Source organism: Astyanax mexicanus, chromosome 8 (assembly GCF_023375975.1).
Source record: "Astyanax mexicanus isolate ESR-SI-001 chromosome 8, AstMex3_surface, whole genome shotgun sequence".
Classification (NCBI taxonomy): Eukaryota; Metazoa; Chordata; class Actinopteri; order Characiformes; family Acestrorhamphidae; genus Astyanax; species Astyanax mexicanus.
Window position 1 is genome coordinate 5,696,937 of NC_064415.1, and position 19,548 is coordinate 5,716,484.

General features: G+C 34.7%; 1 protein-coding gene across 1 annotated transcript; it reads right to left on the minus strand.

The window, feature by feature from the left end:
* Positions 1–155: 155 nt before the first annotated feature.
* Positions 156–18,158, minus strand: LOC107197047 (zinc finger protein 850). The gene is made up of 6 exons (XM_049482753.1): positions 17,639–18,158; positions 16,736–16,788; positions 15,393–16,622; positions 13,986–13,993; positions 8,159–8,887; positions 156–813 (listed from the first exon to the last, which is right to left on the minus strand). The coding sequence occupies exons 3-6, from the start codon at positions 16,559–16,561 to the stop codon at positions 578–580; spliced, it is 2,142 nt and encodes a 713-aa protein (XP_049338710.1). The 5' UTR covers positions 16,562–16,622; positions 16,736–16,788; positions 17,639–18,158; the 3' UTR covers positions 156–577.
* Positions 18,159–19,548: the final 1,390 nt, after the last annotated feature.

Genomic DNA, 19,548 nt, shown 5'->3' on the forward strand with positions numbered 1-19,548 from the left:
GTATGAATGTGTGGTGGCCTGGGATTTAAATCAGCAATCCTCGGATCCCACTGCTTTATAATCTTGGCACGGTAACTCAGACAGCTTTAGGTCGTGTCACAGAATATATCAGCACAAATAGTATAATTCAGGCTTACAAACCACAAGACAAAATCTTAATAAACAATAATAAAAACTGTTTTTATTAGCAGAATTACACATGTATAAAATTATTGTGAGTACAATAAATATTACAACAAATTTGCAGTAGTAGTAGTAGAAGTTCAGAACTGATATGCACTCACACGCCTCATACCTGCACCACTGATTATACTTACTTGCATTGTCATAGCCACTTTAATTCCACCTACTCTACTGAAGGCACTGGCACCTTCTGAGATTTCAAGGAAGTCAAAGTAAAAAGAGTTTATCTCAGGTAATTCTGAAGTATTTCTATTGGTCCGTTCATCAAGAAATATTGGCACAGTGTAATAAATAGTTTGTCTGTTTAAAATATGTAGTAAATTAAAAATCGTCCACAATGAAGATACTTGTTTTTCATTGGACAGTGACGATATGCTGTATTAGCAATAAAAAACTACTTCACTTGACTTGATTTGACTTCATTAGTGTTCCTACTGCATTTGTGTGCTTTAACAGAGCCTATCTGCCTGAAGCTCTTCCCACACTCAGTGCAGGAATACGGTTTCTCTCCGGTGTGAATTCTCTGGTGTGCTTGGAGTTGACAGTGTTGGCGGAAACTCTTCCCACACTCCGAGCAGCAGAACGGTTTATCTCCTGTATGAAGACGCTGGTGCTTTCTGAGATTACTAGGTAGAGCAAAGCTCCTCCCACACTCTGAGCAGATATATTTCTCTCCAGAGTGAGTGTGCTGATGAGTTTGTAGAGTTCCCTGATTATTAAAACTCTTCCCACAGTCTGAGCAGGAGAACGGTTTCTCTCCAGTGTGAATTCTCTGGTGGTTTTGGAGATGAATATGCTGAACAAAGCTCTTCCCACACTCTGAGCAGTAATACGGTTTCTCTCCAGTGTGAACACGAAGGTGAGTCTGCAGATGATTCTGAGTATTAAATCTTTTTCCACACTCTAAACAGGAATACGGTTTATCTCCTGCATGAAGGCGCTGGTGCTCTTGGAGATGATTTAGGTATCGGAAACTCTTCACACACTCTGAGCAGTCGTACGGCCTCTCGCCTGTATGAACACGTTGATGTCTTTTGAAGCTGTTTCGATGAGCGAAATTCTTCCCGCACTCAGAGCAGCTGTACGGCTTCTCTCCTGTGTGAAGAAACTTGTGTTTTTTGAGGCCAGTTTTTGTAGCAAAACCTTTTCCACACTCTGAGCAGCGGAGAATGTTCTTCTCTACATCGTTCTGGGTTTGTTGAACAGTGTTTGATTGTAGAGTGTCGCCGTTGGAAGATGCCATACTCATTTAAAACATTTAATGTCTTATTTTTTCCAGTCTATAGAGCATATTTATACTTCTGAAACAGAAAAGAAGTAAAATATACATTACAACAAAACCTATAATAAATGTTGTGGACTACAGCTACAGGGGTTGGACAATGAAACTGAAACACCTGTTATCATTTTAGTGTGGGAGGATTCATGGCTAAATTGGAGCCACCTGTTGGCCAATCTTCATTAATTGCACATTGCACCAGTAAGAGCAGAGTGTGAAGGGTCAATTAGCAGGGTAAGAGCACAGTTCTGCTCGAAATATTGCAACGCACACAACATTATGGGTGACATACCGGAGTTCAAAAGAGGACAAATTGTTGGTGCACGTCTTGCTGGAGCATCTGTGACCAAGACAGCAAGTCTTTGTGATGTATCAAGAGCCACGGTATCCAGGGTAATGTCAGCATACCACCAAGAAGGACCAACCACATCCAACAGGATTAACTGTGGACGCTGTAAGAGGAAGCTGTCTGAAAGGGATGTTCGGGCGCTAACCCGGATTGTATCCAAAAAAACATAAAACCACGGCAGATCAAATCACGGCAAAATTCAATGTGCCCCTCAACTCTCCTGTTTCCTGTTTATTGTGGTTTAAAACAGGTGTTTCAGTTTCAATTTCCAACCCCTGTAACTACAATGTTCAACAAAACAAAAAAATCTTAATTAATGTAATTGACTTGAAACACACATAAAAAAAAACATAGCTGTGAACTTGTACATACATTAGTTAGAGCAATGTACCATCAACAGTAAGATTGTGGATTCAATACATGAGCTCATCAAGCTGCCAATTAAAAAGTGGAGGGACAGTGGGGAAACATCATCTTGAATGATGATGATGTTTAAATAATAGAAAAACAACAGTAGAACTCAGAAGTATGTTTAATAGTGAAGGTAAGAGCTTTACCACGCACACAATGCAGTGAAGGGAACTCAATGGAATGGGACTAAACAGCTGTATAGCTTTAAGAAAAACACTTATCAGTGAATCTATCAGTGAATGCAGCTTGCCATCAGCTGCCGGAGTCCCGAAAGAGCACAACTGACTTTGCTCTCTCTGGGTGGGTACAGTACAGTAGATGGTGCTCTCTCCCCTCATTGCTCCTAGGGTGATGTGGATCAGCACAAGGCTGCGTCTGTGAGCTGATGTATCAGAACCGAGTCGCTGTGCTTTCCTCCGAGCTTTTTACATTTCAGATTTATTGAAAAAAAAAATGTATTACTAAACTCAATCCAAGGCTAACAAGACAGTGTGGCAAATACAGCTCTGGAAAAAAATAGAAACCACTTAAAAATTATGAGTTACTTTGATTATACCAAATTGAAAACCTCTGGAATATAATCAAGAGGAAGATGGATGATCACAAGCCATCAAACCAAACAGAACTGCTTATTTTTTTGCACCAGGAGTAAAGGCATAAAGTTATCCAAAAGCAGTGTGTAAGACTGGAGGAAGAGAACATTCCAAGATGCATGAAAACTGTTATTAAAAAAACAAGGTTACTCCCTTAAAACTTTATGAATATTAACTCTTTTTTTTTTTTTGCATTATTTGAGGTCTGAAAGCTCTGCAACTTTTTTGTTATTTCAGCCATTTCTCATTTTCTGCAAAAAGAAAATGCTCTAAATCACAATATTCTTATTTTTAGGAATTCGAGAGAAATGTTTTTTGTAGTTTATAGAATAAAACAACAAAGTTCATTTTAAACATAAACCTATAAATAGCTAAATCAGAGAAACTGATTCAAACTGAAGTGCTCTCTTTATTATTTTTTTCCAGAGCTGTAAATATTAAGATTACATTTAATAAATATTAGTTCTAAACAGCAAAATTAATACTGCCAATAGTTGTTTTCCAGTCTTGTGTAAAGCCCAACATAATACTATTGTTATTATACAGTAATAACATTAAGAAAACCCACAGAGACAGAAACTAGCATTAGCTTATCCAGCTAAATCTGGCTCTACATTATAATTTACCTGCTTTAGCCTAACGAGTTCATCATTTTTATTATCTTTAGGAACATCACAGAATTCCTATGATATAAGGGACCTGGGGAAATAATGAACTCAAGGCTAAAAATAGTATAAAAACACTGTTTTTACCTTCAGTGCTAACCCACCTAGCTTAGCTCCTTCTTCTTCTGGTATGACTGGGGGCTGTGTTGTTGTGTATTGCTGCCCCCTCACTGTTAATAAAGGGTACTACACCAGAGTGCCAGTCTAAAGTTTAAACACACCTCTTCTCTCTCTTTTAATGTGTTTCTTTCTTTGTATGATTTTTTTTACATTGTAAATTTAATATTGAAGACTTTATTAAAGCTCTACAGGAACACAAGCTAAATTATTCTATAAATAATAAGTGTTAAATAAACCAGAATATATTTTTTATTTTAGATTCTTCTGTATAAGTATCCAATTTCTCTTTGAGGACAGATCTGCAGACTCTTGGTATTTTAATCTCAGTCTCTTCATGAGGGAGAGTCACCTGGAATAGTTTTCTCAGCATCTTGAAATAAGGAGTTCCTGGAGGTGCTGAACAATAGTTGTTGCTTTGCCTTCACGCTGTGAAGCTCCAGCTCATCCCAATTAAATCACCTCAAATCACCGTCTCATTTCATCAGGTTTAGATCAGGGGATTAATGTGGAGGATAAACACTTTTTACTGTTTAATACAGAATTCCATATGTATCCCATAACTGTTCATGTCTTTAATATTAAATTCTACAATGTAGAAAATAAATAAAACAAAGAAACACATTAAATGAGAAAGTATGTCTGTATTTTTGGCTATTACTGTACATTTTTCAAGATTTACTCTGAATTAACACACTATTACACATATAGAGGAACAATAACGCTCACTTTACTTATATACAGCTCTGGAAAAAATTAAATGCCCACTTTAGTTTCTGAATCAGTTTCTCTGATTTTGCTATTTATAGGTATAAGTTTGAGTAAAATGAACATTGTTGTTTTATTTTATAAAATACAGACAACATTTCTCCCAAATTCCAAATAAATATATTGCCATTTAGAGCATTTATTTGCAGAAAATGAGAAATGGCTGAAATAACAAAAAAGATGCAGAGCAAATAATGCAAAGAAAACAAGTTTATATTCATAAAGTTTTAAGAGATCAGAAATCGGTATTTGGTGGAATAACCCTGTTTTTTTAATTGCTGTTTTCATGCATCATGTTCTCCTCCACCAGTCTTACACACTGCTTTTGGATAACTTTATGCGTTTTCTCCTGGTGCAAAAATTCAAGCAGTTCAGTTTGGTTTGATGGCTTGTGATCATCCATCTTCCTCTTGATTATATTCCAGAGGTTTTCAATTTTGTTAAATCAAAGAAACTCATAATTTTTAAGTGGCCTTTTTTTCCAGAGCTGTATATATTAATATACAACAGAATATGTTTACATATATGCAAAAGAAACAGAAGACTACAGTCTGTAATTATTAAACAACTACAAAGTGTCCTATATGATCCGTGAAGATGAAAAATTAACAGAAACAGGGTGTAGAAAGAAGGCAGTCATAATATCATGCTTTATTGGTGTATTATTGAACATTTAAATGCTATAAATACTGTACAAAAGACACCTTTCTCCCTTTAATAGGCAAACAGTTGCGCTCACAAGTGTAGATAGATATATGGTGTAATGTCGATATCAAGCTTTCTATCATGAAGAAGACAACACCCCAAGAAGATCTGTTGTTCGTCTCGCTCCCTCCTGGTGTCGCATTGCTGTTAGCCAATCAGAGGCGATATGTTTGCATGCATGAATATTTATCCCACTCCTCCACTGGACTAAAACAGCGTTATACCTGATCACTTTTTTGTCACAAAAAACAGCTCACATGGCGTTCATTCATACTAGAGACTAGTGCTGGGCGATATGGGAAAAATCATATATCACGATACGAATTTTTTATATCACGATAACGATATATATCATGATATAAGTATACATTTGAGTATATATTTTTTTTAGTTATTCTTCTAAAAATATGAAAAAATAATATCATTGCTTACTTTTTTCCAACTTTAATTCAAAGTGACATTAAACCACACTTTCACAAATGAGAATTACTACCTTTTAGTGCAGCAATATATATATATATATATATATATATATATATCAAATGAAAACAGGTGAGGTAGATGCAGTAACTATTTTTTTTTTTAAAGAACCATAAGTGTCCGTCAAATAATGTAAAGCAGAGTCGTGTCGCAAAACCACATTATGAAGCTTTTTTTTTTGTGTGAATTATTATCACTTATATAAACCGAGTTTATGCAAAGTGACCATGCCAATACATTTCATCGTAGCCTCCTGAGTAATCGTTTATTTAATTAAAAAACTTAAAAAAAAAAAAAGGAGTAGGCAGCGGAGGTTTTTAGTTAGCGCCGAGGGAAAAGAGCGACAACTTACGAGGAAAAAGGGCAATAATAATGGAGCATTTTAGGCTGGACAGCGTGTATTCGGTGCAGCGTGGCTCTTGCCTCCCACAACAGCAGGGGCCTCGTGTACTAAGACTTGTGTGGACTTCCTACTAAAATGTTCCGTACGTTCAGACCTGAAAAATTCCGTCCGCACAAAAAAATCAGGATTTATCAAATCGTGCGTAGGCAGAATCACACGTACTTTCTCTTAGTACATCGCAATCAACCTGAAATCAAGCGCACGAAAACATCACACCTGCCACGACTCCTCCCTCAATTACACAGAGTATAATGTAATAATAATAATAATTATTATTGTTGATATTATTATTATTATTTATGCTTAGCGTATAATTACCCATGTTTTAAATTGTATTATTCGAAGTTGGATAATAAATGCTTGCATTTAAATGCTTTAAATGAGTTGCTTACCAAGAAGCCACACATCACGCACGTTTTCTTATCCTCCTATGCTCTTGGAAATCTAAAATGGCTTATAAGCCAGTCATCATCATGAGCCAAAAAACATAATGGTCACGGCAAATGTGCTCTCAGTGAATTTGGCCATTAACAATATTTTCCACTAATGCCAACACTGCCATATCCAACAACTCCAGCACAAACTTTTATGCATGTTTATATGATCTAGGATAAGTGGAAACACGTTGAATGATTATTTCTGTAAGCCAATGAAATTGTCTGATTAACTGACTTTATTTTACCCAATAATGCTTACTACAATGTGTGCATAAAGGATATCTTAATAGTTGTAATTTTAATGCATCGCCAAATGACAAAAACACAAAATATACACACAAAAAAAGGCGTACGCCTGAAATGAAAGTGCCATGGGGGAACGCACTTTCTCACGTTCTGGTCAAATTTAGTACATCTGACCGTGAGAGTGAAAAATGGCGTACATAAGGCCCCAGGTCTTTAATGCTGCACCCTCTCAACCGAGGATACATTAGCGCTGAAGCTGAGAGAAGGTTAATATAACTCATAACAAATCAGTGAGATTAACATTAAATGTACCTTTATAACAGAAAGACAGCGCTGTGGAGCGCTGATTTTTAGAAATAATGTCTATTGTGTGGTTAGTTTATAAAAACAGACAATTCTGGCTTTGATACAGGCTTAACACAGCGCTGAGGAGTTTATAAATTAATACATTAGTGAGGCAAACTGGTTATTAAGATGCACAACATAATGCAAATGTTTATGATTTTTATTGATTAATTCCCTATAGTTTTGATACTTACAAGAAATCTTTGTTAAAAAAATGTAACTTCATTTATTAAAGTACTAATTATTAAATTATTATTATTCCTTTTTTATTTCTATTTGTGTTTGCGGTTTGGAAATGTATGTTGTGAATTAAAAAATATAACTTATCTAAAAAAGGAAATCAATTGGTTATTTATTATTAAGTGAAATGTCTTGTTTTTTTCTTGTGTATTTTTAATTACTCTTTAAGCAAACAAATATGTTTTATCCGAGTACTCGATTAATAGAATAGCTTTTTCAGTAGATTACTCGATTATTGTGAAAATAATTTAACTTAATTTATTAAAGTACTAATTATTAAATTATTATTATTCCTTTATTTATTTCTATTTGTGTTTGCGGTTTGGAAATGTATGTTGTGAATTTAAAAATACAACTTATCTAAAAAAGGAAATCAATAAATCAATTGGTCATTCATTATTATAAGTGAAAAGTCTTGTTTTTTTCTTGTGTATTTTTAATTACTCTTTAAGCAAATGAATATGTTTTATCCGATTACTCAATTAATTGAATCGATTTTTCAGTAGAGTACTCGATTACTAAAATAATCGATAGCTGCAGCCCTACACTTTTTTTATCGCCCCCACCATATTTATCGTCATATCGCACAGCACTACTAGACATTTTAAAATAAATGAAAAAATGATGAATTGAACCTTTAAGGTTGTTTTGTCCACCCAAGCAATAAATACAAATTAAAACAAACCTGTAATCATGCTAAGAAATCATGCTTTTGACAAGGCGAGTTCATCAGAGTTCTTATTACATTTGTGTGCTTTAACAGAGCCTATCTGCCTGAAGCTCTTCCCGCACTCAGTGCAGGAATACGGTTTCTCATCTCGGTGAATTCTCTGGTGTGCTTGGAGTTGACAGTGTTGGCGGAAACTCTTCCCACACTCTGAGCAGCAGAACGGTTTATCTCCTGTGTGAAGACGCTGGTGCTTTCTGAGATTACTAGGTAGAGTAAAGCTCCTCCCACACTCTGAGCAGATATATTTCTCTCCAGAGTGAGTGTGCTGATGAGTTTGTAGAGTTCCCTGATTATTAAAACTCTTCCCACAGTCTGAGCAGGAGAACGGTTTCTCTCCAGTGTGAATTCTCTGGTGGTTTTGGAGATGAATATGCTGAACAAAGCTCTTCCCACACTCTGAGCAGTAATACGGTTTCTCTCCAGTGTGAACACGAAGGTGAGTTTGGAGATGATTCTGGATATTAAACCTTTTCCCGCACTCTAAGCAGGAATACGGTTTATCTCCTGCATGAAGGCGCTGGTGAGCTTGGAAATTATTCAGGTGACGAAAGCTTCGCCCACATTCCAGGCACTCGTACGGCTTTTCTCCAGTGTGAACGAGCTGGTGTCGCTCGAGGACGTACTTTCGCGTAAAGCTCTTCCCACACTCTAAGCAGCTGTACAGTTTCTCTCCTGTGTGAACGAGCTGGTGGTTTTTGAGGCTGTTTTGTTGAGCAAAGCTCTTCCCACACTCTGAGCAGCTATAGGGCTTCTCTCCAGTGTGGAGGAGTTGGTGATTTTTGAGGCCGATTTGCGTAGTGAAGCTCTTTCCACACTCAGAGCACTGAACAGCCTTCTTTTTCTCACCATCGTTCTGTATCTGTTGTATTTGTTCAACAGGGTTTGATTGGAGAGTCTCACAGATGTTAGACGCCATATTGTCACATTTAAAGTCCTCTTATTCCAGCTGTCTGATGGGTTTGTAGAGGAATATATGTGTGTTTATATATATATATATATATATATACATATATACACACTTTGTACTTCTGAAAAAGAACAAAAGAAAATAGATGGTGAGTGAAAAGTCAAAGGAAAGCCGCCATATATCTTTTCCTACTAGGGGTGGGCACTATATGTCACTGAAATAATATCACAATATTTTATGGTATTTTTTGCGATAATGATACTCTTAGCGATATGACAAAACCCTGAATTAAAAAAAAAAAAAAAATTCAAGAATACACTACTGTAACAAAATGAAAATTGTATTATTGCATTTCATATAATATAGCACACCCCTAATAACTGAGATGTTAAAAAATACAAGAACTTTATCAGATTTGTAGCAGAAGTCAATAATCCAGATTGTCATGATACTAATAATAATGCACTCCAAATATCTCCATATATCCTGATGAGAGCCAGTTTCACCATCATAGCGCTTTTGATCGTCTTTGTAGCTGCACTTGAGGAATATTTTGTAATATTTCAAGAAAAAACACGTACTGAATGGCAATTTGAGAATATAGTCGTAATATAAAAAAAAAAGACGTACAGTATGGCAATTTGAGAAAAAAAGTCTAAATATTTCAAGACAAAATACGTACGGAATGGCAATTTTCAGAATGCCGTCGTAATGTTTCAAGAAAAAAAGACGTGTATGGTATGGCTATTTAAGAGTAAAGTTGTAATATTTCAAGACAAAAGACGTACAGTATGGCAATCTGAGAAGAAACATTTAAAGGAAAAACACATACAGTATAGCAATTTAAGAAAAAAAGAGTAACATTTTAAGAAAAAAATTGGTACAGTAATTTGAGAATAAAATTGTAACATTTAAAAAAAGACGTGTATGGTATGGAAATTTAGGAATACCGTAGTATTTCAAGAAAAAAGACGTACGGTATGTCAATTTGAGAATAAAATTGTAATATTTCAAGAAAAAAAGATGTGTATGGTATGGCAATTTAAGAATAAAGATGTAATATTTAAAAAAAGGCATATACAGTATGGCAATTTGAGAATAAAGTTGTAATATTTCAAGAACAAAGATGTACAGTATAACAATTTGAGAATAAAATCGTAACATTAAAAAAAAGATGTATACAGTATGGCAATTTAAGAATAAAGTTGTAATATTCAAAAAAAGGCATATACGGTATGGAAATGTGAGAAAAAAGTCGTAATATTTCAAGAAAAAAGATGAACGACATGGTAATTTAAAAATAAAGTTGCAATATTTTAAGAAAACAGATGTATGGTATGGCAAACTGAGAATAAAATTTTAACATTTTAAGAAAAAATACGTACATTATGGCAATTTGAGAATACAGTCTTCATATATTTTTTTAGTTTTTGCCCACCCCTAGTATTTACTCGGTATTTTTAAGCCATTTTTCAGATGAATTTCAAGACTTTTTAAAGATCTTTATTCATGTTTTTAAAGAAAAATATATATATATTTTGTGATTGAAATAAAAATATTTAGGCAAAAAGTTGCAGTATTTTAGGGAAAGTGATTCTACATGTCTATTGTATGAATTCAATGTTTTGTTATATCGCCAAGAAATATCATTATCACAGAAATACCCTTGAAATATTGTGATATAAATTGAGGGCCATATTGCCCACCCCTAGTATTTTTAATTGGTTTTAAGATGAACTTAAGACTTTTTAAAGATCTGCAGGTCTTTTGTATAACTGAAATGGAACAGAATGAACCAGGCTCGTCTCAGAAAGCTCAGATTAGTTAAATGTCTATGTTGATTTTCTCTGTGGAAAAGCCATAGCTTTAATAAAATGAAATGATGTGCACAAAAAAACAATTCAAACGCCAAAACACCAAAACAGCCCTTTAATAGAAGAGTTTCCAGACCAGGATTAAGCTTAGTCCTAAAATCAACCACATTCTTAATAAAGATTTCCACAGGTTTAATACAGAGTCAAACCATTTACCAGGAACAATCCCTGACTGGATTACAGAATACATTTTAGTGTAGCCTAATGCTTACACCAACACCTCAAGACCTCTTAACATCTCAGGAATATCTGTAACTGCATAAAATAATGAATAAAGCAGTAAATCCAGCACTGAAGAGCTCTTTGTTTTTACCTTCTTTGCTAATCCAGCTCTTCTCCTCCTTCCTCTTCTTCTTCTTGTGAGGTTGGGTTCAGCAGTGGTGTAATGCTGCCCCTAACGTTCAATAAAGGGTACTACACCAAACAGTATGTCAAAATATATTTTTTTCCCAAGTTTGACCTCCTATTTCTCCAAAATGCTACAGTAATTTCACGATATTAATAGTATACAAAGGATACTTTGAGAATTTTATGTTTTTATTTGATAAACATTTGATTGGTTGGTTTTATAGGACTCCAAATTCAGGTTTATGCAAAACAGAATGGGCATTTTTCCTAAGTTTAACATCCCATTACTCCAAAATGCTACAGTAATGTCACTTGATACTTCCGATATTAATAGTATAGACAGGCTTTTTAAAGAATTGTATGTTTTTATTTAATAACAATTTGATTTGCTGGTTTTATAGGACTCCAAATTCAGATTTATGCAAAACAGAATGGGCATTTTTCCTAAGTTTAACATCCCATTACTCCAAAATGCTACAGTAATGTCACTTGATACTTACGATATTAATAGTATAGAAAGGCTACTTTAAGAATTTTATGTTCTCATTTAATAACAATTTGATTCGCTGGTTTTATAGGACTCTAAATTTGTGTATATGCAAAACCGAATGGGCATTTTTCCTATGTTTAACATCCCATTACTCCAAAATGCTACAGTAATATCACTTGAAACTTCCGACATTAATAGTATAGACAGGCTTTTTTAAGAATTGTATGTTTTTATTTAATAACAATTTGATTTGCTTGTTTTATAGGACTCCAAATTCAGATTTATGCAAAACAGAATGGGCATTTTTCCTATGTTTAACATCCCATTACTCCAATATTCTACAGTAATATTACTTGATACTTCTGTCAATAATAGTATAGAAAGGCTTATTTAAGAATTGTATGTTTTTATTTAATAACAATTTGATTTGCTTGTTTTATAGGAGTCCAAATTCAGGTTTATGCAAAACCGAATGGGCATTTTTCCTAGGTTTGACCTCCCATTACTCCAAAATTCTACAGTAATTTTACTTGATACTTCTGTTATTAATAGTATAGAAAGGCTTCTTTAATAATTTTATGTTTTCATTTAATAAAAGTTTAATTTGTTGGTTTTATAGGACTCCAAATTCAGGTTTATGCAAAGCCAAATGGGCTTTTTCCTAGGTTTGACCTCCCATTATTCCAACATGCTACAGTAATTTTACTTGATACTTCTGTTATTAATAGTACAGAAAGGCTTCTTAAAGAATTATATATTTTCCCTTTGATAACAGTTTAATTTGCTGGTTGTATAGGACTTTGAACTCTGGTTTATGCAAAAATGAATATACATTTTTCCTAAATTTGACCTACCATTACTCCAAAATGCTACAGTAATATCAAACCAATCAAATGTATTTTATTATAGCACTTTTTACAACTGGTGTTAACACAAAGCAGCTTTACAGAAACATGATCACAGGACAAAGAATCAGGCAAAACATTAAATATAGAAAATACAGAATACAGAACCCCCACCGAACGGGGGGTATCACTTGTGTTAATACTTACATTATCAATATGATGGAATGGCTGCTTTAATAACTTTATGTTTTAATATCATAACAGTTTGATTTGCTGGTTTTACAGGAGTCCAAAATCTGGAAAACCAAAACCAAATGGACATTTTCCTAAGTTTGACCTCAATCCGTGTATCATTCGTTCATTTGATATTCAATTGAGAATCAAAATCGGAAAATTAAAAAACCAATTCGTTTTTTCGTTTTTTCGTTTTTGAATATAATACCAAAAAACGAATAACGGCTTGTATTTTGTATTTTTATTTGGTTATCCAAACAAAAATTGGAAATTTAAAAAACGGACCAGGAGCCGAATTTGATTTTGATTTTGAACTTGACCCATTTGTGTGCCCCGGAAGTTACTGATTTGTTTATTCTTGGTGGGTTTCTGTTGCGCGGGAGTTCACTGCAGTGTTATCTACACAGTCTGTATTGCTGTAGGCTTTGGATGGAGTTGAGGATGGAGAGTTTTATCTTGTTCAGAGGAACTAAACGCGTTGCAGTGAAAGAAGACGATATGACAACAGAAAATACATGTCTTTTTCGCTTAAGGTCGTGTTGAACACAGAACCTTCTAACACTCATTGCAGAACATCGCTGGATCCCCATTTGCTGCAACGTGCACGAAATCTCTTCATGCGTCTTACCACCTTCAAAAAGATCTTTAATTAGGCCAGAATGTGGTTCCAGTCCGGCCATGCTGCCTACAGCAATACAGACTGTGTAGATAACACTGCAGTGAACTCCCGCGCAACAGAAACCCACCAAGAATAAACAAATCAGTAACTTCCGGGGCACACAAATGGGTCAAGTTCAAAATCAAAATCAAATTCGGCTCCTGGTCCGTTTTTTAAATTTCCAATTTTTGTTTGGATAACCAAATAAAAATACAAAATACAAGCCGTTATTCGTTTTTTGGTATTATATTCAAAAACGAAAAAACGAATTGGTTTTTTAATTTTCCGATTTTGATTCTCAATTGAATATCAAATGAACGAATGATACACGGATTGACCTCCATTACTCCAACATGCCACAGTAATATCACTTGATACTAATGATTGACGATTTTTTAAAAAATATTTTAAACACTCCAAACTCTTGTCCATATACAAGCAAATATAATATATATATATTTGGTTGTATATAGATAATATACATACATAATGAATGAATAGGAAAACCATTTAACAATCCTTTGATTTTCTTAATATCTTTATTTAGTATTTATCATATGTTACATGTGGTGAATAACAAATTCTAGCATTTAATTCTACAGAAGTGAAATTTATTACCTTTTTTTTTAAATTATATCAGAGAAGGAACAATTCAATCTCACTCAGATTTCAACAAACTGCACCTCCTGTTAGAACCACAGAAGTACAAATAGATGGATAACTTATTACAACCTAATTAAATGACTCAAGTTAAGTTGGGTAAGTCGTGGTGCAGAATATTTTGAACCTAAAAAAAAGGGGTTGCACAGCAAAACAGGTTAAAAACTCCTGAAATAGAGGAAAGACATTTCACTTCAGAGCTTTTGTTGTCATGGGAATCAAAACTTAATGTAGCTAACTTGCTGCCAACGTTTCTATGTTAGCTAGCTCACCGCTAATGTTAGCTAGCTTGCCGCTAACATTAGTTTTCTTCCCGGTAACAGAGCTAACTTGCTACTAAAGTTGTGTTAGCATGTTAGCTAGCTTGCTGCTAATATTACTATGTTATCTAGCGCGTCGCTAACCTTAGTTCTCTGCTCAGTAATGTAGCTAAATAACGCTGCTAACGTTAGTATGTCAGCTAGCTTGCCGCTAATGTTAGCTAGCTCTCCGATAAACTTAGTTCTCTAAAGTTAGCATGTGCACAGTCTGAAAATGTAATACCTACAGCAAATTTACAGTAAATAAAGACAATTTAAGACCTTAATTACCCATTTTAAAATGTTTTAAGAACCTGCAGGAACCCTGGAACAGTCTGGATTGCTTTGTGTGAACATTTGGTAAAGCTCAGTGATGTTCACTGGAGGAGATTAGCAGCGGCTGGGAGGGAACATAGACATTTACGAGAGAGTGCAGGTAGAGGGGAGCCTGCTCTGTCATCACCAACATGATTTATAACCATTACAGACGGATTTAGAAAAATATAAACATATGGCAGACGTATATGTACTGCATATATATATATATATATATATATATATATATATATATATATATATATATATATATATATATAGCCATGGGCTACCATTTACAAACTCATACAGACAAATGTACTATGGAACATTTTAAAGTTTTAAAGTTAAATAAGTAACTTTAATCTGATTTAATCTAATTAGATTTCTCATTACTGGGAAAATGGACAAATTAGAGTAACGCATTACTTACTATGTAATTGACATTACTGGACCTAGCAAACAATATATGTTGTAGTTAGCAAAAGTTAGCAAGTTTTTATAAGCTCAAAATCAGCAACGCAATTATACCAGCACCGTGCTTTCATTATAATTTATTTCGTTAAAATTTACTGCAGTCTGGCATTGGAGATTTGCTCTCATAAATGTCAAATTGGCCATAATAACTGTTCCTTTAATTCTGGGGTGGCAAGGCTTTATTTTAGGGTGGCAGCTGCCACCCTGTTCCACCCCGGTAGATCCACCCATGCAGACATAATATTCTATAACACAGGTGTAGAAATAGAAATTACAAATTTGGAGTAAAATAGATATTATTGTTATAATTTTTACAAACAAATGTCATATTGACAAGGTGAGTTCATTAGTACTTCTACGGCATTTGTGTTGGTTGATGGATTTTAACTGTGTAAAGCTCTTCCCACACTCCGGGCACAAGTACGGTTTCTCTCCGGTGTGAATTCGCTGGTGTTTTTGGAGCTGGCATCGCTGACGAAAGCTCTTCCCGCACTCTGAGCAGCAGAACGGTTTATCTCCTGTATGAAGGCGCTGGTGCTTTCTGAGATTACGGTGCATGGTAAAAGTCTTCCCACACTCTGAGCAGATGTACGTTCCGTCTGTGTGAGTGCGCCGGTGCTGTATGAGGCTACTCTGGCTGTTAAAGCTCTTCCCACAGTCTGAGCAGGAGAACGGTTTCTCTCCAGTGTGAATTCTCTGGTGGTTTCTGAGATTAATACGCTGAGCAAAGCTAATCCCGCACTCTGAGCAGGAGTACGGTTTCTCTCCAGTGTGAACGCGCTGGTGAGTTTGGAGATGATTCTGAGTGTTGAATCTTTTTCCGCACTCTAAACAGGAATGAGGCTTGTCTCCGGTGTGAAGGCGCTGGTGCGCTTGGAAATTACTCAAATCGGTGAAGCTTTTTCCGCACTCTGAGCATTCATACGGTTTTTCTCCAGTGTGAATGCGCTGATGTCTTTCCAGAGCATACTTCCATGTAAAGCTTCTCCCACAATCTGGACAGCAATGTGGTTTCTCTCCTGTGTGAAGGAGCTGGTGAGCTTTGAGGCTAATGTGATGAGAAAAACTCTTACCGCAAACTGTGCAGTAATACGGTTTCTCTCCAGTGTGAACGCGCAAGTGCGTTTGAAGATTTCCATCAGTGCTAAACGTCTTCCCGCACTCTAAACAGGAATACGGCTTCTCTCCGAGGTGAAGGCGCTGGTGCGCTTGGAGATTACTCAGATAGCGAAAAGTCTTCCCGCACTCTGAGCAGTCGTACGGTCTCTCTCCAGTGTGAATGCGCTGATGCTTTACGAAGCTGTTACGATGAGCAAAGCTCTTCCCGCACTCCGAGCAGCGATGCGGCTTCTCTCCGGTGTGAAGGATCTGATGGCTTTTGAAGCCAACTCTCGATTTAAAACCCCTGCCACACTCTAAGCAGTTGAAGAGTTTCTTCTCTGTGTCGCTTTGAGTTTGTTGAATAGAGTCTGGTTGTAGAGTTTCGCAGCTGTTTGACGCCATATTGTCACATTTAACGTCTTAACATTTGTAGAAATGTTGAACAAATGTAAACTTTGAATTTCTGGATAAGAAATGGAGAAAAAAATAAAAATATCAGAGTTAAAATTGTTTGCGAGAAAATATAACAACTGCTGAATAAGATAAGACAAGACAAAACAAAACAAAACAACGTACCCTCATTAAAATGAGGTGTACCTCATTTGTACCTCATCATGTTCCATCATGCTCTGTGAAAAAAAAAAGACCAGTTAAAAATGATAATTTTTTTTATTTTATCAAATTGAAAAACTCTGGAATATAATCAAGAGGACGATGGATGATCACAAGCCATCAAACCACCAAACTGAACTGCTTGAATTTTTGCACCAGGAGTAAAGCAGCATAAAGTTATCCAAAAGCAGTGTGTAAGACTGGTGGAGGAGAACACGATGCCAAGATGCAAACAGAAAACTGTGATTAAAAAACAGGATTATTCCACCAAATATTGATTTCTGAACTCTTTGCATTATTTGAGGTCTGAAAGCTCTGCATCCTTTTTGCTATTTCAGCCATTTCTCATTTTCTGATTTTCTGCAAATAAATGCTCTAAATGCTCAAATTTTTATTTGGAATTTGGAAGAAATGTTGTCTGTAGTTTATAGAATAAAACAACAATGTTCATTTTACTCAAACATAAACCTATAAATAGCAAAATTAGAGAAATCGATTTAGAAACTGAAGTGGTCTCTAAATGTATTGTTAAAGTAGCTTATAAAACAAAAAGATCTGTTCCTTCACACTGAACTCCAGAACACACTAAAACAGGGAACATATTCACACAAAAAACAGCCTTATAAAAGAAAACGCCACCAGATTCTGAGATTTCTTTTTTTTTATTTAATCAAAAGAAACTACAAAATAGGCTGGAATAATTACTAAATGAACAGAAACATAAGCTAGCATTAGCTCATCCAGCTAAAACATGGGTCTAAAATAACATATATATTCTACAGCATAGTTTATATATTTATATATTTATTAGAACATCTCAGAACTCTTAAAGTATAAAGAGCACTGTCTCAGAAAGCTGTGTTTTACCTTTGTTTCTTCTCCTACTGAGGCGAGGTGCTTCACTGGAGTATTCTTCTTCTTCTTCTACTTGTTAAGCAATTAAAGAGCATTACTGCCACCTACTGAACTGGAGTGTTGAGCGAGACTACTGTCTGAAGTATAGTAGTGCATCTCAAAAAAAATGAATATCATTGAAAAGTTACTTTATTTCACTAACTCAGTTAAAAATGTGAAACTCATATATTATATAAATGTATTAAACATAGAGTGATCTATTTTAAGCATTTAATTATTTTACTGTTGATGGCTATGGCTTACAGCCACTAAAAACAGAAAATCCTGCTGGAAAATGAAACCCACATCTTTACACAGTGGACCAACACCAGCAGATGACATGACAGATGAAACCTCTGCAAATTAAAGACTCAGGTCGCTCCATGGACACACCTCCTCTCTGCAGACACACTCCCCGAGATGCCTTATTCAGAGGTGGAAAAAGTACTGAAAAATTGTAATTAAGTAAAAGTACCTTTACTTGGCTAAAATTCTACTCGAGTAAAAGTAAAAAGTACTCAATTTAAAATGTACTTTGAGTAAAAGTTACATAGTTACTTTTAATTATTTGATGTAAAAAAGTAAAAACAAATCATAAATTCAATCGTTTTTAATGAACTATTATTCCACATAATAATTTGGCCCTTCAGGCAGTATTTATTCAGACCAGCCCATAAAACAAGTGGCATAGGTTTCTATCATCCATTTTTTTCTTTACTGTTAAAAAGTTATGGTCATATATATATGTGACTATAAACTGTATTTTTATAGTTTTACAGGTCATTATTATTTTTTAACTTGCCATTGCTGTGCTTTAACTGCTATTTTAACATGTTTTTTAACATTTAAGCAGATTGTTTAATGATAAAAGTACTTACACCACATGCTTTCGCAGGTTTGATGTGGAAGTTTTGAAGCTGACAGCTCTGTCCGGTGGGGCACATTTTGTATTGCATGAGGACGTTATTGCCTCGTTATTCCTCGTTATTTTTTTTTTCTCCCAGCATTTTTTTTTTGCAGTAATTGGGAGTTTTCTAATGTAGCAAAGTAAATTACTTGTGTCACAATTTACTTGAGTAAAAGTAAAATTCCCTATTTTAAAAACTACTTTAAAAATGACAAATTACTCATAAAATCTACTCAATTACAGTAACTTGAGTAAATGTAATTCATTACTTTCCACCTCTGGCCTTATTACATTATTTTTGTAGTTTTACCCTATTTTGCACTAGTAGTTTATTATGATATAATTATTATATAACTGTGTATTTGAACTGTCTGTATGGATGACATCAGTTATCCTCACTTTATGCACATCAACTGGTGTTCACTGTCTATTGTTCAACTGCACTACCTCTATTCTACATTACACTATCAAAATGTACTTACTGATGGTCAGTGATGGTTTGTAAATCTTTTAATTGATTTTATAACATAAGAAACAAAAATATAATCTACAGCCATTAAAGCATAATATCAAACAAAATAATTATTGAAGATAAACTATATTGCCAAAAGTATGAACTCACTCATTTTATTGAATTATTATTATTTTTATATAAATAATTTAAATTATTATTCAGTTTGTTCCAATCAATTCCATGTCCACAGGTATATAAAAGAAGAGATAAATGCAGTGAAAGAATGGGATGCTCTCAGGAGCAGAGTGAACTTTAGTGTGGTACCGTGATAAAATGCATCACCTGTGCAACAAGTCCAGTTGTGAAATCTAATCGACGAATCTGGTTTTAAAGATTGCCAGGAGAATGGTACTTGTCTGACTAAAAGTGCAGAGGTGGAAAGTAATGAATTACATTTACTCAAGTTATTGTAATTGAGTAGATTTTAAGAGTAATTTGTAATTTTTAAAGTAGTTTTTAAAA